Genomic DNA, 24,814 nt, shown 5'->3' with positions numbered 1-24,814 from the left:
GGCAGCACTGAATAAGTTTAGTCCGTTCTGCTCAGATGGGATTCCAGGTTTGTATGAATACCTTCGCGCAAAACTAAAGAGAGAGTACGAGCAGGCTTACAAGGAAAAAGGAAGGGGTATCTGGAAAGGAAAAAGATAGTTAATCGGTAAAATCCATGAATGCTTATTCAGTTACAACAACTCTGGAGCTCAGATACGAAAATTGAAATTTGTTTCAGCAAAGAAAGATTCACCCAAAGGGCTTATCGTAGATTTTTTCGTCAAACGTTTGTAGATGTCAAGGCTAATGACAAGACAAAAGATTCTTTTAACTTGAGAGAGAGAGAAAGTGAGAGAGAGTAACCAAATAAGGATGAGGCAGGACTGATAATTTTTTTTATTTATTTCCTAAAGTCGAAATTTCAGAGGGTAACACCACTAATAATAAAACGGAAGAGCGTAATATCTGAAATATACCTTATCTATCCATTGATCTTTAATATCTGTCCTATTAATTATAAAGATTCTCCCCTTCCCAAGAGTTTGTCATCTGTATAAGACTCCGACGGAATATTTATGCTTCAGAGTAGCTGCTAGTCAGTGCGACTGACATTCCCTTCTGCTATGTATATTTCTCAGGATTCTTTTTATTTCGTCATTACTAAACGTCGTTTGAGTCCTGAAAATAAATGTTCAAAGTTAGCAGTGCCCATATAATACTATTTTTATAAAAGTTTTCTTTCTGCAGCTCTAAAATTTCTGCAGTGATTAGTCAACATAAAGAATTAGGTAAGGGAAGATCTCACTGTTTTCGGGAACCCAGTTTTATTGGTAATTTATCAATAACTCCTTACGTAGTGACTTGATGCAAACACGATGGAAGTAATATGTGGTCAGCAGTGTGTTCCCACGGCTTTATGACATACTTTTTTAATACATTTTTAACTATTTGTTTTGGAGCTGAGGTGACCAATGATAGTGTAGTTTCCCTGATGTCTGCTCTGTAACCTTTCATATTTATGCATTCATTTATGAAGGTTCGTCCAGCTTTAACATAGAATGTCTTGAAGATAAATGGAACGTTCAACTTTAACCTTGTACCTAATCTTTTATTTACAAATTACCATAATTATTTAAATCCTAAAATCTTCTTACAAATTCAGCAAACAACATGCTCTTATCTTTCTTTTAACCTGACATTTATTTTTTTTTAATTTTAATTTGTGCGTAAACCTCATTGAAAACGTAAGCTGTTTTTCTAATTCTGTACGTTTTCGAACCCAGGACAAAAAATGCGTAGTTAATGTAACTGGGAACTAAAGACAGCTATTAAAACTTCCTGCTATTAAACTCAAGGAATATACAACATTTACGTGCGTCCAGAATGGAAAAATAAAGGGATTAATGTTGACATTCTAATGTAGGGCCACAAAGATTGACATTTTCAGTGTAATGTAATAAAAGACCATTAAATTTTATTTGAAACTTTCATTTTTATTCAGGGAATGTCATTGTTTTTCAATTTTATGATAATCTTTAGATTTTAATTTTCGCTTTTGTGTAATCGAGGTTGTTGTAGAATCGATCCAGAATGTTTCGATTACGAACATTAAGGAAACAGAGAATTTAAAGAAATGTCTTTTAACCCAGAAGTAAAATTCTCTGAAGTGACCGCCGGTAATTGGGTAAACTTGGATTGAAGAGGGGAGACGAGAGTTCTTTAAACTGTATTACTTTTCTCTCGTTTTAATTGCCATACAATAACAAAAGCGAATAAGATGGTTTTCTGATTAGAGAAAAATCAAAGCGCCATTCTTGACAACTTCTTATTTTGTTGTTAACAGCTCTAAGAGTAGTAGCAGCAGCAGCGAAAGTAAAGAATGTGCGTAATCACATGTTCTTTTGTCCTTCGAGTGTTTTGAATATGTTGCAGTACATTATAATGTCGTTTATTCTCCCAAACAAAGAATATAATATATATCTATATATATATATATATATATAATATTATATACATATGTATAATATATATATATTATATATATAATATATATATATACATATTCCATATACATATGTATAATATATATATATATATAGTATATATATATATATATAATATATAGATACAATACATACCTACGTGTGTATTTTGCACATAAAAGTAAATTTTAAAAATGTGAGAGAGAGCAGGCAAGACGTTTAATGCATGTGACATTCGGATGCCTTTTGTTTAGGAGAACAAAGTAGCGAGGCAAGACGGCCCACTGAGACCCTGTCTCTTTCTCTCGTGCAGATGACGTGACGGTGCTCCTGAGGGAGATCATGGCCGAGGCCCGACAGCTGACGGACGCCGAGAGGTGCTCGCTCTTCCTGCTCGACCGCGACCAACAGCAGCTGGTCGCCAAAGTCTTCGACGGAGAGAGGAAGGAGGAGGTAAGGGAAAACAAGCCTCAAATAGACTCGCATAAGCTTAAAGTGTACATAGATAAATGAATAATGTTGTATATGTATTTATCTTCAACTGTGTACAGTACAGTAAGCGTATATATATATATATATATATATATATATAATTATATATATATAATATTAATCTATCTATATATATATAGATATAGAGATATATAGATATATAATATATATCTCTATTAGCTATATTCTATTATTTATTATTAATATATATATATCTTATATAATATATATATATCATATATATAGACTCATGATATATGTGTGTGTGTGTGTGTGGTGTGTGTGTGTGTGTGTGTGTGAATATTTATATAGGTGTGTGGATGTGTATATATATATACATATATATATATATATATATATATATATATATATATATATATATATATATATTATATTATAACTGTATATGAAGAGCAAGTTTGTGTGCATTTTGTGTGTCTATCCGTATGTATGGGAATAATGAAAGAAATATTTGTATAAAAACAACAGGTAGCGAAGTGAAATATTCTGTCTGTTTTTAGCGGTGTTAGAAAAATGGAGTGAAACTTGATGTGAGTTTTCCAATACCAGTAAAAATACTTTTTATGCTATTATTATTTTTTTTAAAATCAACTATTATATTCTAAAACGGAAGCTACTCGTGTATATTTCCTTTTTAGGTAAGATATTCCATGAGAACATTATTATGAAGTTTTATCTAGATTACAATGATGGATTTTTTGCCATTTAATATTTTGTTATCATTTCCATTTTACTTTGTGGACTTCGGGGGGATATATGTACAATACCGAGCTTCATAATAACACCCATCTTGACACCCTGAACTGAAAGGTTCAACGCCCGAGTCTTCTCCTTTACTGCCTGTCTTCGGAACTCTTCTTACTTCTGTTTTCCATTTAATATTCAGGCGGCTCCCACTTTGTTTTCTTCAGCCCAGGGTTAGATGAAAAAGGCTTTAGGTTGCCATTATCATGGGCCTTGTGCCCTGTAAAGAGATTCATAATATATCAACGATTTTCCTCAGTATAAAACGGGGCGGGATCCGACCTCCAGCTTACTCAGGGTGTGCTAAAATCTACGGTCAAATAGAGCATTGTTTCACCAACGAAAATGAAAAGAAATACACTATATGTTATTAGAGAAAAAAATTTCTGTACTGTTTAACATGCACATTGTTTATTTTTTACATTTTCATTCTAATAACTAAATCATAAATAATTATAAATCCTAAGATTCCTGTACCTTTAACTCAATGCGAAACCGCTTTTTCAGACCTTTTTTCTTTCCTACTAACCCCAACCCCCAACGTCCCAGAACAACAACAAAGTAGTTTGTAGGCTTACTCCCAGATTGAGCGATAAAGCATTTTTGTTCTTGAAAATCAGTTCGTGTGCAAAATGCTTCCATCTTACACTACCTGTTCGCTGACCGATTGGCCGATTATGGTAAGCTGTAGCCATTGTGGAGAAAGGCTTGAGGCTGGTAACCTCATCCCTAAAAGACATCCTAATAGCCAGAAAGGCATCGCCTTTTGGAACCAATACCTGTAGAGCGAATAGTTCTAAGGCAGTGGCTCCCAACCTTTTATTTGGCCATGTCCTACCTACTCTCCTCTAAAATCCAGATGCTCCCTGTGGTGATATACTGTAATTATTATATTCACGTGGAGGAGGCCTAAAAGGCCATTGACTTGGTTTAAACATTCTCGAATGAAACCCCCCCCCCCCCCCTCCTCCTCTCCCTTAAAAATCAAATTAATCCCCTGTGCCCCACGTTGGAAACCACTGGTCTAAGGAGATAAACTATAATATCACTTTCCTCCTGTTTATAAGGTTTATGTTCCGATTCCTGTCGTGCCCACTGTCGTAAAATCGTAAACTGGCGTCTAGGCTAGCAACCGCATCCCCCCAAGACTTTAGAGATCCTGAAAGTTCTAATCGGATGGGGCCACCCCTCGAGGAGGAGAAGACGTTCGTGATATATATCTACACAAGCGCGCACACACACACACACACACACACATATATATATATATATATATATATATATACATATATATATATATATATATATATATATTATATATATATAAAGGTTTTTGCCACGAAAGAAAAATGAAAAGCGAGATAGCCAAGAACTTTCGGTCTAGCACGACCTCAAGTTATTCATATATATATATATATATATATATATATATATATATATATATATATATATATATATATATATATATATATATATACATATAGTATATAGTATATATGTATATAGTATATATATATACATATAGTATATATATATATATATATATATATATATATACGTATATATATATATATATATATATATATATATATATATATATATATATATAATAAACAGGAAATATTTCTACCTTGAGTAATGTAAACAGATTGTTAAAGCGGAGGAGAAAATTATATTGGCTAGCAAATGCCTGGTCGTATTTTCCAGTGGTATGAATATCGATAAGGCCAAAAATGTGAGACCTCAGCGTTCCATTTGTTCCATTTGTATTCCTGACTTAAACCTCGTGTTTTCCCTGCCAGACTGGTTTCCTTCCCCCACCCCCACACCCAGATATCTCCAGTCTTAATTTTCTTTCTTTTGGATGTTTGGCGTTTTGTTTTCTGGAAGTACTTAATGTTTTGTCTGATTTACTTGGTCCATTTCGTTTTTGTTGTTACTGAAAGCACGTATTGATGAAATTGAGATTCATGTGTGATTTACGTGTTCTGTCATCATTTTGTCGTAATGCCTACCCCCCACCTCTCTCTCTCTCTCTCTCTCTCTCTCTCTCTCTCTCTCTCTCTCTCTTACACGACACACACACCAGCTCTCTCTCTCTCTCTCTCTCTCCTCCAGTAACCTTATTTTCTCCACCCTCCACCAACATGCCTCACCCAGTATCGTGGCCTGTTACGTCATTGACGAAGTCTAGTTAATGGGATTAATATGAACTTGTAATCATAGGTAATTGATTGATTTGAAGTAAAGGCATCCTCTTCCGGATCAGAACGGCTTAATTATCATGTTGCACATTGAGTGTAGGTTCCTCCATGTACTTGTTTGCTTTGTCATTATACGCATCATCAAAAAGATTTTAAATAACGCAAAGCTTTTGTTTGTCACAGAAATATGAGGATAGTTTTTTAGCCAACAAATTGCAATAGATAAAAATAACTTCGCTTTACTCTGAACGTAAAATATGAAAGTGTTTTGGAAATTATTTTTATGCATCCTCTTGTGTTTGCTCATGCATTCATGTGTTTGGATGAATTTATTTTAAATAGACACTCGCACAAAGTTTTTAATGTGGCAAAAAATGGCTAATGACAACGTTGATTTACCTTTGTATCCTTACAGTCAGGCTCCTCTCTTTAAAGGTATTAAAATGATGGAGCATCTTCACTGGGAAGTGCAAAATTTTGCGCGATCTCTCTCTCTCTCTCTCTCTCTCTCTCTCTCTCTCTCTCTCTCTCTCTCTCTCTCTCAAAAGCCTTCGACAGCGTGAATCACAATATATTATTTGATAAATGTACGTCACTGAGTATAGATCCACTCTGGTTTATGAATTACTTACATAACAGATCCCAGTCAGTTAGAATGGGTCAAATTGTGTCTTCTCAAAAAATTGTAGAGTTTGGTGTACCCCAGGGCTCAATTCTTGGCTCAATACTCTTTGTAATATATGTCAATGATTTGGCAAAATCACTACCCGGCTGTTTCGTCATCCAATACGCCGACGGCACCCAGATCTTAATTGAAGGAAATGTAAATGAAATAGACGAACTAATTCATAAGGCAGAATACATACTAAAGAAGGCTAAATACTACTTCGTAACTCATGGTTTGTTTCTTAATGAGAAAAAACAATTCATTTTAATAGGTTCCCGACAATATATATCAGAAATTGGAGACAATGTGCAAATAGATTTTAATGGAAATATGATTAAACCCATGAAAGCTGTACAAAATCTAGGGGTTTATTTTGACAGATATATGACGTTTGAAACGCACATAGATGAAATTTATAAGAAAGTGATGTGTACTTTAATTTATTTAAATAGAGTAAAAGATTCATTTGATTCTTCTACGCACGCGTAAAATAGTTGTTCAGTCGCTGGCTATGAGTATAATCAACTACTGTTTAAGAATTTGGGGAGTAACTGGCTCTACACAAATGAAAAGGGTTCAAAAACTTCAAAACTTTGCCGCCCGAGTGGCTGTTGGTAATGTAAAAAAACATGACCAAATATCCCCTTACCTCAAAAAATTAGAATGGTTAAAGATAAAAGACAAATATACCATAGATGTCTGTAATTTGGTATTCAAAACAACACGAAAAATAACTCCTGGATGGTTGTATAATTTTCCAACAGTACACACAGTTAATGGGGTTTCTACTCGACAGCAGGAAAATCTGTGTGTAGAAAGGGCGAAAACAGAGATAGGCTCCCGCCAGTTTAGTATTCGAGGCCCAGCATTATACAATAAAGTACCTGGCACAATTAAACAAAAATCCTCTCTCGCTGCTTTTAATGCACACTTAAAGAAACTAATTTTAAATGGTTCTAATTAGTGTAAGTTTTACTGAACGTTATGCTTAATTGTCATATTAAAAGTGCCTTTGAAGGCACTACTGTACTTTTATAGATATTGGAATTAGTTTTAGATAATACTTATGGATAAGATGGCTTTTATTTACAAATATAGATATCTTTAGTCCTTTAAAATCTAGTATGCTTATTTGTTTTATTTTGTGTTATTTTAATACTATTTGTACATGACTTGTTTTTAACACAACTTATGTGGTCTATGACAATGTATTTTAATATTCAAGAAGAATAATTTTTACTCATTATATTTTAAGTAAATACTTTCCAATTTTATGATATTCTTTTATTATTGATGAATTTTATTAATTACTAAGTTTTATTCGATTTGGTGATTCTTAAATAAACTTTTGTATGTCTAAAATGACAAATATTTTAACTATTTGTAAGATGATTTTACTAATTGTAGTTTTATATTTTGTGAATACCCAAAGTAAATATTTGAAATAAAGAATTATTATTACTCTATCTCTCTCTCTCTCTCTCTCTCTCTCTCTCTCTCTCTCTCTCATCTCCACACACACACACTAGCTTTTCTATTTTTCCTTCCTTACACGCCTGACACTAGCTCTCTCTCTCTCTCTCTCTCTCTCTCTCTCTCTCTCTCTCTCTCTCTCTCTCTCTCTCTCTCTCTCTTTATGATATAATATTAGACTTTGCATATATTCATTCATTCAGCTTGGTTGTATTTACAGCACATTTTGACTCTCACATTCCTTAAAACTAGCTAAATTTGAAGGTTTTGTGCTGATAACTAAGAATTTTCTCTCCTAAATACTGCTAGCTGGAAGGAATGAATATTCGGTGGGCAGTTCCAGAAGAGAAACAAGACAGTGGTCACTGTTTCATTCATACTTTCATTGATGAGTTGTGGGAGATCCTTCGGTACAGAAAGCATCCGCAAAATCTGGATTTCTCCTTCATAACAGAAGGTTCTTCATAAACGTTGCGGACACTCCTACGTGTGCTGGTCTTGTCACCTACATATATTGCAAGCACTGTCGCTCTTCATGGATATTAAGGCCCTTTCTTCATACGTACATTCTTACACACACACACACACACATACACACACAAACACACACACACACACACACACACACACACACACACACACACATATATATATATATATATATATATATATATATATATATATATATATATATATAAGGGCCATTAGAACGCTCCGGTTTAAAGCTAAGGAGTATATTTCGGTGGAGTTTCATTAGCAAAATATATAGTGGGATATATGACCTCGGGTGATGCCTGGGGTCATCGCTAAGCCGCCGTTGCTTCTGTCAGTTGTCTTAATCTGCTTCATCGTTGCCTTAAGGAAGATATTATCTATCTGGTCAGAGTCCCAGGCTCGATTGGAAACGTTGATCCTATTACCTTGTTTTATAAGGTGACGATTCAATCATCTGACATTTGTATTGGTGATGTCTTTAATTGAAAGATACTGAAAGATAGTCATGGTGATTTATTTAAATAAAATATTGACATGGTGATGTCTTTGACTGGAAGATAGTCACAGTGATATCTTTCACTGAAAGATAGTCACAGTGATGTGTTTGACTAAAAGATAGTCACGTGATGTCTTTGACTGAAAGATACTCATGGTGATGTCTTTGACTGAAAGATGGTCACGGTGAAGTCTTTGACTAAATGACGTGTTTCACTGAAAGATAGTCACGGTTAAGTCTTTGACTGAAAGATAGTCACGGTGATGTCTTTGGCTGAAAGATAGTCATGGTTATGTGTTTGACTAAAAGATAGTCACGATGAAGTCTTTGACTACAAGATAGTCACTGACTGAAAGATAGTCACAGTGATGTGTTGACTGAAAGATTGTCACGATGATGTGTTGACTGAAAGATTGTCACGATGATGTCTTTGACTAAAAGATAGTCACTGACTGAAAGATTGTCACGATGATGTCTTTGACTAAAAGATAGTCACTGACTGAAAGATAGTCATGGGGATGTCTTTCACTGAAAGATAGTCACGATGATATGTTTGACTGAAAGATAGTCATGGTGAAGTCTTTGACTGAAAGATAGTAACGGTGAAGTCTTTGACTGAAAGATAGTCACGGTGATGTCTTTGACTGAAAGATAGTCACTGACTGAAAGATAGTCACGATGAAGTCTTTTACTTAAAGATAGTTACTGACTGAAAGATAGCGACAGTGATGTCTTTGACTGATAAAGATAGTCACTGACTAAAAGATAGTCACCGTGATGTCTTTGACTAAAAGATAGTCATAGTGAAGTCTTTGACTGAAAGATAGTCACTGACTAAAAGATAGTCTCAGTGATGTCTTTGACTGAAAGATAGTCACGGTTATATGATTGACACGAAGCCTTTGACTAAAAGATAGTCACTGACTGAAAGATAGTCATGGTGATATGTTTGACTGAAAGATAGTCACGGTGAAGTCTTTGACTTGAAGATAGTTACTGACTGAAAGATAGCCACGGTGACGTCTTTGACTGAAAGATTGTCACGGCGAAGTCTTTGACTGAAAGATAGTCACTGACTAGAAGATAGTCATGGTGATGTCTTTGACTGAAAGATAGTCATGGTGAAGTCTTTGACTGAAAGATAGTAACGCTTTGACTGTCTTTGAAAATTTGAAAAATTTAAAAGTTGAAATTTGACCGTCTTTGCAGAAATTTAAACTTTGGAAAATTTGAAATTTGAAACTAAAGATTAGTCATGGTGATGTGTTTGACTGAAAGATAGTCACGGTGAAGTCTTTGACTTAAAGATAGTCACTGACTGAAAGATAGTCACGGTGAAGTCTTTGACTAAAAGATAGTTACTGGCTGAATGATAGCCACGGTGATGTCTTTGACTGAAAGATAGTCACAGTGAAGTCTTTGTCTTAATGATAATCACTGACTAAAAGATAGTCACCGTGATGTCTTTGACTGAAAGATATCCTCAGTGATGTGTTCGACTGAAAGATAGTAACGGTGATGTCTTTGACTGAAAGATAGTCACGGTGAAGTCTTTAACTGTAAGATAGTCACTGACTAAAAGATAGTAACGGTGATGTCTTTGACTAAAAGATAGTCACGGTTATGTGTTTCACTGAAAGATAGTCACTGTGAAGTCTTTGACTGAAAGATAGTCTCAGTGATGTCTTTGACTGAAAGATAGTCATGGTGATGTGTTTGATTGAAAGATAGTCTCGGTGATGTCTTTGACTGAAAGATAGTCATGGTGATGTGTTTTGATTGAAATGTCAGTGATGTCTTTGACTGAAAGATAGTCATGGTGATGTGTTTGATTGAAAGATAGTCTCAGTGATGTCTTTGACTGAAAGATAGTCATGGTGATGTGTTTGATTGAAAGATAGTCTCGGTGATGTCTTTGACTGAAAGATAGTCACGGTGATGTCTTTCACTAAAAGATAGTCACTGACTGAAAGATAGCCATGGTGAAGTCTTTTACTTAAGTTACTGACTGAAAGATAGCCACGGTGACGTCTTTGACTGAAAGATAGTCATGGAGATGTCTTTGACTGAAAGATAGTCACGGTGATGTCTTTCACTAAAAGATAGTCACGGTGAAGTCTTTGACTAAAGGATAGTCATGGTGAAGTCTTTGACTAAAAGATAGTCACGGTGAAGTCTTTGATTGAAAGATCGTGGCTTTGATGTCTTTGACTGAAAAATAGTCACCATGATATCTTTGAGTAGAAGATAGTTACGGTGATGTCTTTGACTGACAAATAGTCACGGTGATGTCTTTAACTAAAAGATATTCACGGTGATGTCTTTGATTGAAAAATAGTCTCCATGATATCTTCGAGTAAAAGATAGTCACGGTGATGTCTTTGACTGGAAAATAGTCACGGTGATGTCTTTGACTGAAAGGTAGTCGCGGTGATGTCTTTGATTGAAAGATAGGCGCAGATTTCTAAGGTTAAAGGAAGCCAAAACCTCTGTCTTCTTAATTAAGTTCGTGCTTGCTGGGTCGTCCTACGTGTTATTCAATGCCAGAGGAATGATTGCCTATTCCAATTACCATTTCAATAACCTGGAATTATGGAAAGGCAGAATAATGGAGATTGTGTCCATAGCGTATTTAATTATCGTGATATTTAGCGATATTTAACGCAATTAAGTTTTTTTTTCGTTTTTCGGGAATTATAGATCAACTCGGATCACTTCTATTTTCTTTCGTAATCATCCTCCTAATAAATTTTCCAGGGTTAATCTCAGATTTCAGGATCTTCCTTCATTTTTCCTTGATTAGATATCCTCTCTCTCTCTCTCTCTCTCTCTCTCTCTCTCTCTCTCTCTCTCTCTCTCTCTCTCTCTCTCTGGTATTGAAGCTTCCCCATTCCTCGTGAAATCAATCTTATTCCTCTTATCGCATTCCAATTTCCATTACGTTTTATATTTTCCTGCTACCTCTTTCCTTCCACATCATTCCACTCCCACCCCCCAACTTCCTCCCACCACAAACACATAACTTCCCCACAGCGCCTATCGTTCTTTTAGTATTGGTTTCCGAGATTGAAATGTATCGTATTTTTATGCTTTTTTTTACAGCGACGCCGTCTTTTCCATATTGCCATTGATGAGTAGACGAAGATATATATTGTGATTTTCGAATATTTGGGGGCCCGTCAACGCGTGCCGTTTAATGCCACGTTGAAGCATCCTTCATGTAACGAAGCTAAAACGTAAATTCTCAGCTAGTATCCTTAAGAGGATTAGTCTAGTGGGCGTTTCTAATCTCTAGTTATACAAAGGAATCAAACGTGATTCATTTCAAGTGCATAATATGATTGTCCTGTATATATCTGACGTATCAATAATTAAGCTGTTCATTTTTTTCTCTTCTCTCTCTTGTCACTAGCTGAGACCAGACCAGTCGACTGCTAAGAAGGGTTAAGGGTTGCTTCACTGAAACCCATATAGTGCCTTGTCAACTGAGCTAAGAATTTTATACCTCGTTGGCAGTCGACCGTTCTGGTCGCAGCTGGTGGTTGATAATTGAAGAGGAAAGAGTACTGGTGTAATTTATTGATATGTCATTTACATGCAATAGGTACAATCATATTATCAAATTGAAATTTAACACCACATTATTGGGATAAACCTCACCTCCACAGGGATGGGGCTGAAGCCTTTAAAAACTCTTTCTCTCTCTCTCTCATGTTTACTGTAGAGTTAAGAGTATGAATTTTAATAAACAGCCTCTTTTGAGGTTTTAATGAAATATCCTTTAGTAAACATAAGCTTTAATTGGAAGTGAATGAAATTGCAGTCCAAAGGCTCTATGGGGAGTAAGATTTCCATTTAAGGCACGTTTAAGTAAAGGCGTTTTTAATGGTTAAAAGAAAATTGTGTTCGGCGTATTTCTTCAAAGCTGGAAAGCTGGTCCTTGTGGTATACCTGGTTTGTGAAGCTGTGGGTCAAGATTATCGAGAGATAAATAGTTAAAGGTGATGTACAAATCAAATGAGAGTTTTTAGTACAGTAAAGTAGAAACGGTTGTAAATTGTATTGATGTCATCGATATAATGATATTATGATGGGGATTAAAAAAAAGACTTGGGTTCCTTAAATAGATTTTTTTCTTTTGAAAGGAAACATGATTGTTAGAAGGTGGTCAACGAAGCTAGAATAGTATCAGGTTGAAGAGGGGAGGGAGTCTGATGCATTTGTTTCCTCAGAGGGCGTTTTGTAAACACTCGATGAGAGAACAACAGGATATAGTAGAGGGAAAGAGAATGATTGTAATAGAGGAAGGAGAACCATTTAAGTTTTCTAGATGATTCAACTATAAAAATACAGAATAATGGTTAATTAAATTGAAATATCAAATGGTGTTTGAAGGGAACTGAATGAATGAAATTGAGAGAAATACAAACGAATAGAAATTTGCATAGGTTTTTCGAGAGGGGCATCAAACAGACAAATTAGGTCATTGCGTAGATGTCGCAGCATCGATTAGGAAGAGTCAAGATGGAGGAATGGAAACATTTACCTTATCTTGGTATTTTCGAGTCAATGGTAATAAGAGGAGGATAAATGTAGCGAGGAAGGTAGCATGGCTGCAGAGGATAATGAACCGAATTGGGGCGTCCGTCGTAGCGTGTTTTAAGTTAAAATAAAACAAAAATAGAAAAAAAAAAAGCTGAGATGAGCTATTTCCATTGAGCAGACGGCGTAAGAACCATTGAAAGGGAGAGAAATGTCGTGATACTCAGTAGGCACAGTAAAAAGGTTAGCTAAGGTGACAAGGTGGATTTCAGTGTTTCGAGATGGTTTTGTCCTACGGAAAGCATGGAGGGAAGAATACATAATTCTGAAACATCGGAGGAAAAGGGGAGAGAAAGCCCTGGATAGGGTAGGCAATGGAATAGGACCTTGATGTCCTGCAAACGAGACTGGACATGTAAAAGACGTGTGCGCGAGGGGTGTGATATTCTGCTAATGGGCCCTCTGTAAGTATATGAGACGGTTAATGTTGTGAACATATTTTGCCTTTGAACTCACTAGAGTCAGCTTTAACAATTTTCTAGTTTTCTATGGTGCCATGCGAAGGGAGAATTGCTAGTATAGAGATGACCGACGCTGTTGACAATGAATGGGATCGGGCTGAGTTTTAAAGCAGCTAAATTGGCTTTTATTTCCTTCTCCATAAAAGAAAGAGGAAATATCTCTTCATAATTTCGAGTTCCACTATCGCCAGTTACCGTTGGTAGACGCTGTTTTCCACCTATTATTATCAGTGTCAGAATCCGTGTGAAGACAACCGAGGGATTTAAATAGTTTTAAAACAGGATGGTTAATTAATATTTCAAAACAGGAGAGGTGTATGATGGAATAATGAAAGCAGATTTTTGAGATTCTGGTTGTCTTGGCCCCTTTACTATCGGTAGAGAAACAAATCCAGTAAAAACGCGTGACAGTAAACAGTTTCGTATTTGATCCTTTAGTGATGGATTCTCTAACCTGTGGGACATTGCTTCATATTCAAATGTTCGTAATATCTGTGAAAATTTTGCCTTGATTTCCCATCACTAGATGTGACATCCATATGAGGGCTCAGGGTTGCAACAGTTATAAGATATCCAGCCACCAGAGGAGGAACTGTCATCTCATTTTAAAGCCGCGGTTACATTCTTTGGTGAAATCTCCGTCGGAAGATCTCTCTCTTTTGTTTTTTTTGTTTTTTTTTTCTTTTTTTTCCCTAAATTACGCTATACGGTTTCTTTGGGTGTGAAGGCATGCGGAAATTCAAATTCAGCCATCAGGGTCACCACTTTCGTTGAATCTAAGACCACCGTAGCATTCTTCGGTTCAAATTACGCTTCGTGAGAGTTTTCTCTTTCAAATGTATTTTATATATTATATAATATATATATATATAATATATATATATATATATATAATATATAATATATTATTATATATATATTATAATATATTATATATATATATATATATATATATATATATATATAAACAAGTAACATACATACGCATGTTCACACGAGCATACATAGCAAGGCCACAGAAATTAAAGTGCAAGAAGAATGTACCGAGCTCTTCGTGTATGTCCACTTATACGCGCGTGCGCACACGCACACACACACACACACACACACATATATATATAATATATATATATATATATATATATATATATATATATATATAGCGTGCTTTGTACATAGATTTGTGTTTAATTGAAGACAGGCAATTTGTTATGGAAATTGAGGTGAATGTATGTTCTAGTATTGAGATACTTGCAATAACTGTGTGAGTGTATGTGTGTGTGTGTGTGTGTGTGTGTGTGACAGAGAGATTTGCACATGTATGTAGATATATTGTATAGCTGTAAGAAGAATCGCAATTAATATTTCTCTTTTTTTTTATTTTCCTTCAGTCGGTAGAGGAAGTTTTACTCCCTCTTGCCAAGCACATTCCGGGTCTCGTCACATCGGGAAGTAATCTAGTGGATAAAGCTTTTCTGAGCTAATTATAATCCATATACCAATATTAACGTAGCTTTAGGTCGCCTTTGGAGGCTTTCCATTTCCAAGAGCTTACATATGAAAGTTTCTCGTCGCAATAATGAATGTGAATAACATCTCTGAAATGTAGATCACTTATTATCTTTATTTTTAGAAACTTTTAACTTAACGAAATAGAGATGAATGTCAATGACAAATGAAATGGAAACGAGAAAATCTTTCATATGTAGTCTTTCAGGGACAAGAGTTTTGATGCTTTTACCCTTTTCCCGTAAGACCTGTGAGCAAACCATTTTCCGGCACCTTTCATCCTGGGTTCTCCGTTGAGTAGCAAAGTCGTTTGGCGATACAGTTATAACATTAAAGAAAAAAATAATAATTTTGTACTCCCTTTGCTCAGTTAGAGTCAAAGTTTCAGAAAGCTGTATAAGCATTGTGGATTTTGAATATCAAGTGTAGAATTTCTGTAGGTTTGGACATTATTTTGTTTATGCTTTCACCCTGTAGGCTTAGGTAAGCTTTTGAGTAATGTTATTAATGCAGAATTTGCTAGTTTGATGAATAGTATCTCTGATTACTCCCCCAAAAATGTCAAGATTTGAAGGTTTAGGAGCCAATTACCAACCCAAAAAATATATTCAGATTTCGAATTTTCCAATTCCATATTGTATTTTGTATATAGCCATGGTGGTCCTAAAGTGACAGTTCACACTTTGTAATGTACACGCCTCACAGGCTTTCATCACAGAAGTAGAACTTAAGGGCACTCTTTCAAAACACGAATGAGCCTATGTAAATGCACTAGAATTTCCTCTCGTCGTTTTCGGTGACAGTGGAGATAAAAACTGGCAGTCGAAATCCAGACTTGAGGTGTTAAGTAATCACAATAAGCTCTCGAGGGAGAGAGAAGTGATTCTTTGGAATTTGCACTTAGAAAATGCACTTTGCATCCACACTTACTGGGCTTTTGTCAGGCATTTTGGCATCATTCAGATGAAATACTGGAGTTCTAAGTCTCAGTACTTATATTGCCAGCATTGTGTGAAGATAAGGTACTGTATAGAATACTAAGGAATTCTGAAGAACGCCAAAAACAAACTTCAAACGTAATAACATCTTGCCAATCGAGTATGTTATCTGAATGATGTGCTTTTGTTTCTTTTATCATCAGAAGGATCTCTTTCTTTATGAAGATAATTTCAAATGGATAATACATTCAGTCAAAACGCGTCAATAAGAGTCAGGATTTTCCTCTAAGAAATGTGTACACCTCCACCGTCAGTATTTCAAATTTTCCAAAATTATTAACTGTTCCTGTTATATCAAACCTCTTGCTAATGGAGTTGGTATTTAATCGTCCTCCCTAGTATCATCCGATGTTAAGTGATACTGTGATGTGAAACCTGTGTGCAGTCCTTTGCCTTGAAACCAGCACTATGACTTGACATGGAATTTTTTATGTTTGGGATTTGCCACAAAAATCTCATAACCAGCTCTTCTCCCCTTTTTATTATCCTGTTTTGAAAAATAACAGATGACGTCATAAAAAAGTGAGCGGGAAGATCGGTTGATGGCCGTGGAGTCCTTTTAAAAGTTTTGTGTATTAAATATGTTATGTACCCCTGACATCTAACTAGAGCTGTAAAATGACCATTAAGAATATATATAGTATATAATATATAGATATACTATATATATATATATTATAAAAAATATATTAAATTTTATATAATATATATATATATATATATATCATATATATAATTATACATATTAATCAAGTATACTTACGTTGTATATTATTTTTATCATTATATCGTCTAAGTTTAATAAAAGAAAACCCTGTGGATATAAGGCTTCTGGAGATTTAAATGTTAAGTAAACACAGCAGTTATGGCAGATCTTGGACCTGTCAAGGTCGTTCCTTTTTTATCGTTTGATCATAAAAACGTAGAAAAAAGATGTAGATTAATATATGAATTAAGAAACCATTGACTTTAAGGACACATGCGCCATGATCCGTCTCTTAGTTCAGAATTGGTTATATTCCCCATTATTATTATTAATTATTATTATTATTATTATTATTATTATTATTATTATTATTATTATTATTATTAGATATGAAATTGTCATGATTTTTTATTTATTATTCCGAGAATATTGTTTTGTGCATTAAAACGTAGTAAGTACACCTAAATTGCTCTAATTCCAAGTGCACAAAATAAAGTGTCACGAAATACTTCATATGAGACCGAACTACTCATTTCCATCCCATAAAATAATTGGCCTCCTAAGGGAAACCGGTCGGAGTGAGATTATTTAATCGTAAACGAGTGTCCACACACAATTATTATTTCAGGTATAATTTAGTATGTTCAAAGATTAATAAGTTTTCCTTCACGATACAGTCGAATGGCGAGGTGCGCTTGCCGGCGAACCAGGGCATTGCTGGGCACGTGGCCACGACTGGACAGCTTTTGAACATCAGAGACGCATATGCCCATCCCTTGTTCTACAGAGGATTTGACGAGTGCACCGGATTCAAAACCAGGTTTGGATTTTAATGATTTTTCGCTTGCTTTTTTTTCCTTTTTATTTACTCCCTTACTTTGATGAGTGACTGTCCTTCCAGATTCATATTTATATGTTTTAAGTCAAATGATGCTCTCGATCGCTTGATGATTTATTAGTTCTATATAGATTACACATTACACATTACACATTACACATGCCCCATTCCCCCAAACGGGGTTTGAGTCGAGGAGTGTCCCGAGGTTCTCAGTCATTGCTTAGGAGTGAAGTAGTTGCTAGCCCAGTATCATTCCATTAATTCAAATATAATAAGTTCATTGCATAAGTTAACGCGGACACAAGTCATTGTCGCGCATATATTATTGATAACTACTGAACCGTGGATGAACCCTGTGTGCAAAAACTTCCACAACACCTCACCGCATGTCGATATAACTACAGAGGAGGTTCATTTCGTAAACATAACTATAGAGAAGGCTCATTTGCTGTGCTTTATGCACTTGCATTCACCCTCCCTGAATATTAATTTCCCCTCCTTACCAATACCACCTCCAGGATATGTTGTGCTTGTGAGACTCTTTTGGCCCTTTTATGATCAAATCTATAGGGCATTTACTATTGACTCACACAGTTCTTTATTTAACCTTCTTTATTTTAGTTATAAAATTAAGTTGAACTCTGTCTGTTAATAGTGACGTGCCAGCATCTGCACTGTACCTATTAGAAATTTGAACCTTATGCCTAAGTTACTTGGAACATTTTTTGGAGACACCACATAGTTCATATATATATAACTTAATCTACCGATGGAAAATTAAGTTTGTTGGCAAGGGGACAAAGGCTATTAGGGACCCTGCTTTCACAATTTTTGCCCTGTTTTGAATATTCTTCCTTCGTTTTTGCATCTCTCTCTCTCTCTCTCTCTCTCTCTCTCTCTCTCTCTCTCTCTCTCTCTCTCTCTCTCTCTCTCTCTCTCTCTCTCTCTCTCTCTCTCGTTACGACTAAGATGCTTCTCTGTTTCTGTTATAAAGGTACTGTTTCAGTCGCTGTTCATTTAGTTATAAGCACGAGTTCTTTGTAAGAGGACGTCTTCATAAAGCTTGACAAACCCCCTCTCCTCCCATTTTTCCAGTGGAGGTCTTTAAGCCCGAGATTACACAGGTCAGTGGCTGCCTTGTTGCCCCTCCCCTGCCAACCATTCAAAGTCTCTTCTTGGCGCTGCTTTATCTGACTTTTATAATCATCTGTCTAATATAACGCCCTTTATGGTTAAGCTCCTTTCTCCTTCCTTCCTATTCCATGTACGCGTTTCCTTTGCTCCTGTTCTGAATGAGAACACCTGCTTCCCTTGATAGAGGCACAATGAAATAAGTGGGAACTGTCTTAAACTTGGGACTCGAACATCGATTCTTTTGCTGGTAATCCTGAGTGGATAGTGCTGTCAGTGCACCGAATCCGGTGCATTGTCGGCAATACTTAAGGTTCTTTGCAGCGTCCCTTCGGCCCATAGCTGCAACCTCTTTCATTCCTCTTCCTTGCACCTCCGTTGATGCTCGCTTTCTTTTTCTTCTTACTTTCCACCCTCTCCCAACATTTGTTTCATAGTGCAACTGCAAAGCTTTCCTCCTGTTACTCCTTTCAGATCTTCTAAATCTCCATTTTCTTTTCATCACTGAATGACCTCATAAGTCTCAGCGCTTGTCCCTTCGTCAAAATTCTTTATTCCATTCCGTTCCATTCTTTTGATGGTAAGGTGAAGTTTGGGTAATGAAGATGTGGAAATCAGCTGTTTTGCGTAGCGTGGATCTTAAGAAGAATTGAACGGGTGAGAAATGTGGAGATACGTAAAAAAAAATTAAAGGTTAACATGAGTGAAAGGATAAATCAGATGGTTTGGTTGTGTTGGAAGAATGCAGGACAATTGGTTGTTGAATAGAATGAATGATTGGAAGTGTTGGGAGGGAGGAGGATAGTTTGTCTTGGAAGGCATTGGATGAAGTACTACACAAAGGTCCATCCATGACTTGGCGGTTAAAGTATAAGTGTGGCAGTGATTCTCGTGTGGTTGTTTGGTAGCTACGCCTAGTGTGATGTTGAAAATACACACACACACACTATATATATATATATATATATCTATTATATAATATGTATGTATATAATATATGTATATAAATATACTATTTATATAACTATATAGTATATATATATATATATATATATATATATATATATTAATCATATGCTATTCCTGATGTTATTTTTGCACCACTGGCATGATTAGCTTTAAACTTACTCATTCTTACCTCAGAATGATAACGCCAGTATAATTTTGGGCCTTTAAAAGTAAAATCCTCATGCTAGGGCTGATGGAAGTTCCAGAATGCAAACATGTATATTTGACAGTAATTTATTAGTGTTGTCTCATATAACTCGATAGCAACAAGTACATTTTTCTTTAAAAGTTGAGGGATGTGATGAAGCGAATTTTTGGCTATCATCTTTTGTTTGGAATTAGGTTCCAGTCCAGTGCTTCCATAATGATTATATCTGCGGCCGCCTTCGTGAACAGGAGCTCCTGCTGGCACTGTGACAGCTTAATGTAAAACCTATTTAAAATTATTGTCTTTAGAGGTTTTTTTCCCACCAACATTTCGTCCACGGTTACGGATTTGTTATGTTTGCTGTAAAACCACAAAAGAACGTTATTGAATTTTGCAGGGGTTTTTTTTGCGCTCTCTCAAGAACTTTCCATGGAAACTAAAACTTTTCCACTGGAATTCCCAATGACGAAAGCGCCGTATGCCCTCTCACTTGCATCATTACAATCTTCCGGCTCCCCCCCTCTCCCCCATCACACACACACACACACACACACACACACACACAATTCTTCCAGGACATTCTTACCTTCACTGCTATCAGCACTTGGCCACGATTGATTGCATCGCAATAACCCGAGAATTGCAGTTCTTTGGAAGTTCAGGTTGTGCGGACCGACTTAATTCAGAACACGGACCGAAGCCAATCGATTTTGGAAGCAATGCTGCCTCCGTGCCTCCTCTGCGGTCAATCAGAATACCTACATTTTAGTTTTTAATTATTAGTACAGGTGCCAAAACATGCCACACCTAAGAACTATGAATTCTTGATAAAAGTTTTTTTCTGGTTTAGGCTTAAAATCTATTGATTTTTGGGTTTGGGGACATTATGTCTCACGTTATATAGCAGTTCTGTCTTTTTAGAATTAAAACATGAGTTCTCTCGTTAATATAAATATTTTGTTTACTCTAGAAGTGTTTGTTATCCATGTTGTTGTTGTGGATATTAAAGTCTTTGCCTTCGTGTTGTACTCAGTCTTGTAATGCGCAAAAATTTTTCTTGAAAAAACTTCCGCAGATGTTTAATGTTACCCTTACTTACTTTCCTCTCATAAAGACAAACCTTCAGCGAGTGAGCACTATCGAAGATTAGGAATCTAGTGTCCTCGTTCTGTACTACTATGTTTCTGTAATGGTTTCCATCCTCGCCTCGTGCATCGTACGAGAATCGCTTTTGTTAGACATCGCATTCTTTCCTTGTTTTCATTTTCGTTGATGTATTGAATTATCTTAAGGCCCTAGAGGCCTACCTAGGGGCTCGGTTCAACAATCGAGCGATACAAAAGCGATCTCTTAATCGTACCGGAGGGGATGGATGGAAAGTCGTCTTGCGTCACCTAGGGACCGCGCCTGTGGCCTCTCCTCCGTCTTTCTTAGCTTCCTGTCCCCGATGACCCTCGTCTTTTCGACGTCAGATTACCCTTAAGACTGTTCTATTTGGGTTTCCTTGGGCAGAGTTATTAATACCCTACGTCTGCCAAGTTGATATCTTTGGTAATACAAGTGCTTAATACGACAATTTAAGTAACGAGGTACTTAATTTAATCCCAATTTAACTTGCTTGATGATTATACGATTATCCTTATAATTACAAGGATTTTTTTTTATTTAATTTTGTATTTGTTTGATTTAGTTCCTGTTAGAAGACAGAGCAGCATATTCTTGAAAAAACTTAGTGTTAAGATATAATATTTTTGAAATAGTTCATCCTTATGGATTTTTCTCAAAATTAAGTGACTCAACATGTGGATTCATCTTCATATCTTGTAATTAGATTATTAATATAAGAAAAGTCTATTCGGTTTCAAGTGCATATCATCTCCATTTTTCATTTTATAAAGTTATTCCGAAAGATAGTGATGTCATTTCATTTGTTTTGGGTTCGTGTTAGTATCTTGGTCATTTCTTGGTGTATGTCGACATTAATCAGAAATACATTCACAGAATGATTGCATTTTCTTCTTACTCTTGATTATTGCCTATATAATATATATATTTATATATAATATATATAATAATATATCTATATATATATTATACATATAATATAATATATATATGCCTGTGTTGTGTGTGTGTGTAGTATCTTTGGTCATTTTCTTTGGTGTATGTCGACATTAATCAGAAATACATTCACAGAATGATTGCATTTTCTTCTTACTCCCTTGCTTCTTGCCTATCTAATATATTAAATATATATACTATATATATATATATATCTATATATATATATATCTATATGTATATATATATATCAAGTGGAAGAAATTCTTGAAAGAAATGAGTTATAATTATCGACCAAAAACTATGACGCGAGCCTCCGTACTCCCATCCCTTCGCCTCTTACTCATCCTCCTCCAAGGCATTTCCCTTTTCTGTTGTCATTCCCCTTTAAGTTTCGTCCCTTCTCCTCTCTCTCTCTCTCTCTCTCTCTCTCTCTCTCTCTCTCTCTCTCTTCCCGACTTGCCCAAAGGCAGAGGTAGGTTGGAGGGTGGGATAGCCTTCTTGAGGGAAACAAAGAACTTCTGAGAGTAGAGAGAGAAGAGAGAGAGAGAGAGAGAGAGAGAGAGAGAGGAGAGAGAGAAATATCTTGACGTGGCAGTTGGACATAAGGAGGTGAATTATTTTTATTTGATTTTTGCCTGGTAGTGTAGATCAGCTGCTGCTCGTAGGAAGAGATTGCCAGAATATTATATTCTAGTCAAATTTTTGGAGGCATAAATTCTGCACGAGACATACACATACACACACCCACCTTTACTTTTTTTATTCTTTCCTGAATAATATGGACCTTTCTTGCCACTGAATCTTTTACACTATCTATCTTTGTTTTGTCTCCACCTTCTCCTCCTCTCTAACGCTTCCAGATTATATATTTCTCCCCAACCCATCGTCTTTTATTCTTTCCGCTTGAACAAATCTTTACAAAACACTGATCTATCCTTTCACGTGTGTTAACCCTTTTACCAATTCTATGCGCCTCTTCATTTCTTGCGCCTTCAGTTCTTTTTGCTGTACAAGTATACGTCACCAGTTCACCTCTATAGCCTCGCCCTGTTTTCTTTTATTTGGATTCAGCCTCCACTTACCAGTTCCAAAAAGGAGACTTGGCCCAATAATCTCTTCGTGTGATCCCACCCACTCCTCCTTCGACACTCCAAGTCTCTTCCCAGTCTATTACACGCTCACTACTTCGTTCTTTGCTTCACCTATTGTATGACTTATTTCAGCATCAGTCATTATTTTTACTCCGAATACCTATGTCAATCGGATGCTCCCATGCTTCCGCCGTCTTTATTAACAGTCATTGCTCCAGCTTCCTGGTTTACATATTATGCTCTCATACCTGCACTCTTGATCGCATTTATTGTCAGCTTCTCATCATGTAAACACTTGCGCTCCTTCACATGGAAGAAAGAAGAGAGGGAGAATAGAATGACGCAAGAGTGGAGTTTGAGAAAGTTTGCGGGCGCGGCCGCTGAAGATGGGAGAACGCCAATTAGGAGGCTCAATGATGGAAAGACGTCAGGAGTGAATGGGCTTGCATTTGAGATGCTGTGATACTGTGGTGATTGCTTGATTGAGTGGCTGACCCAGGTTTCTAAGGTATGCCTGGAAAAAATAATGGTACGGAATGTATCCGTGAAAGGAATAATTGCTCCTGTGGTTAAACGTAACAACGAGAAGAGAGGTGATACTGTTCCTGTAAATAATTATGGGGGTATTGCTATGATCAAGATTGTTTCAACTCTTTTTGTTTTCTTTCTGACATTATAAGCAATAACGAATCTTTTTTTTTTTCTTTTAGTTCAGAGGCTAATGGCAACTTATTACTCGCGAAAATAGTTCGCGCGCGACAACTCAAAATCATTTTGTGTTCGTGTAATTTTAACAGTTTAGCTGTATTTTATACTCCCATCCCTTTTAATCAGAAATTTTAAAGATTTTTCAATAGTTCTGCTTTCTGTGGAGGGAAGGTCCTCGAAAGGTAAGTGATAGCTCTAAATCTCCCTTCCCGGCTCGAGCATCATCTTGCTGGTCTCTTGAATCCTCAGCTTCCCTTCATTGGTCTATGAGCGGCTACCGCCTGGTCTCTTCGGACATTCCCAGTCATATTATTGATTCCTGTCTTGGTGACCTCTCTCTTTTCTTTCTCTCAGACAAAATCTCGAGGTCTCCAGCACCTGGTTTGCTTTGAGAGTCGGAGATCGCCCTTCCTTCCAGTTACGACAGAGGGAGGTAATTGAATTGTCTTGGGCCTCACGTAATTATCCCTCGTGTTTACCGTTTTCTACTTCAAATATGAGTTGGAAAACGGGATTATAACTTTTCGAGATCTACGTTATCGCCCCCCCCCCCCCCACCTCTCTCTCTTCTTCTTCTCAAAGGTCTCTCTCTCGTCTCATCTCTCCTCTCTCTCTCTCTCTCTCTCGTAAGACGCCCGTGCACATCAGGGCGAGCTATTTGACTGTTGTAGTTTAATTGTTTGGCTTCGAATTTTGAGTGATTGTAAGCCTCTCAGACGATCTAGATTGGGTGATCGTGATCATAGCAGATTTTTGTCGATTTACTTTATCGCAAAAATCCTAATTCTTTCCATTTTGACCCAGTTATCAAGTACCCAATTCACTCTTTCCATTCACGCCATTGAAGGGTGACAACCAAGAATTTCGGAGACATCAAAAGAACGGGATGTGAGGATAGTGACATGATCCTTACCGAAGGGCGACACTTAATGTTGGCACCCCTTTAAGAGGAGAATTAATTGGTAAAGTAAAAGGTTTACACACACACACACACAC

General features: G+C 36.3%; 1 protein-coding gene across 8 annotated transcripts in view; it reads left to right on the top strand.

Annotated features, from left to right (window-relative positions):
- Nucleotides 1-24,814, top strand: part of LOC135219418 (cGMP-dependent 3',5'-cyclic phosphodiesterase-like) — a 690,625-nt gene that overhangs the window by 478,903 nt on the left and 186,908 nt on the right. For all 8 annotated transcript variants that reach the window (XM_064256178.1, XM_064256181.1, XM_064256182.1 and 5 more), the window contains 2 exons: nucleotides 2,276-2,415; nucleotides 17,508-17,650. In XM_064256178.1, the coding sequence (XP_064112248.1) occupies nucleotides 2,276-2,415; nucleotides 17,508-17,650 (283 nt within the window). The remainder of the gene's footprint in view (nucleotides 1-2,275; nucleotides 2,416-17,507; nucleotides 17,651-24,814) is intronic.

The sequence above is a fragment of the Macrobrachium nipponense genome, chromosome 1 (assembly GCF_015104395.2).
Source record: "Macrobrachium nipponense isolate FS-2020 chromosome 1, ASM1510439v2, whole genome shotgun sequence".
Taxonomy (NCBI): Eukaryota; Metazoa; Arthropoda; class Malacostraca; order Decapoda; family Palaemonidae; genus Macrobrachium; species Macrobrachium nipponense.
This window is presented reverse-complemented; position numbering and strand designations above follow the sequence as displayed.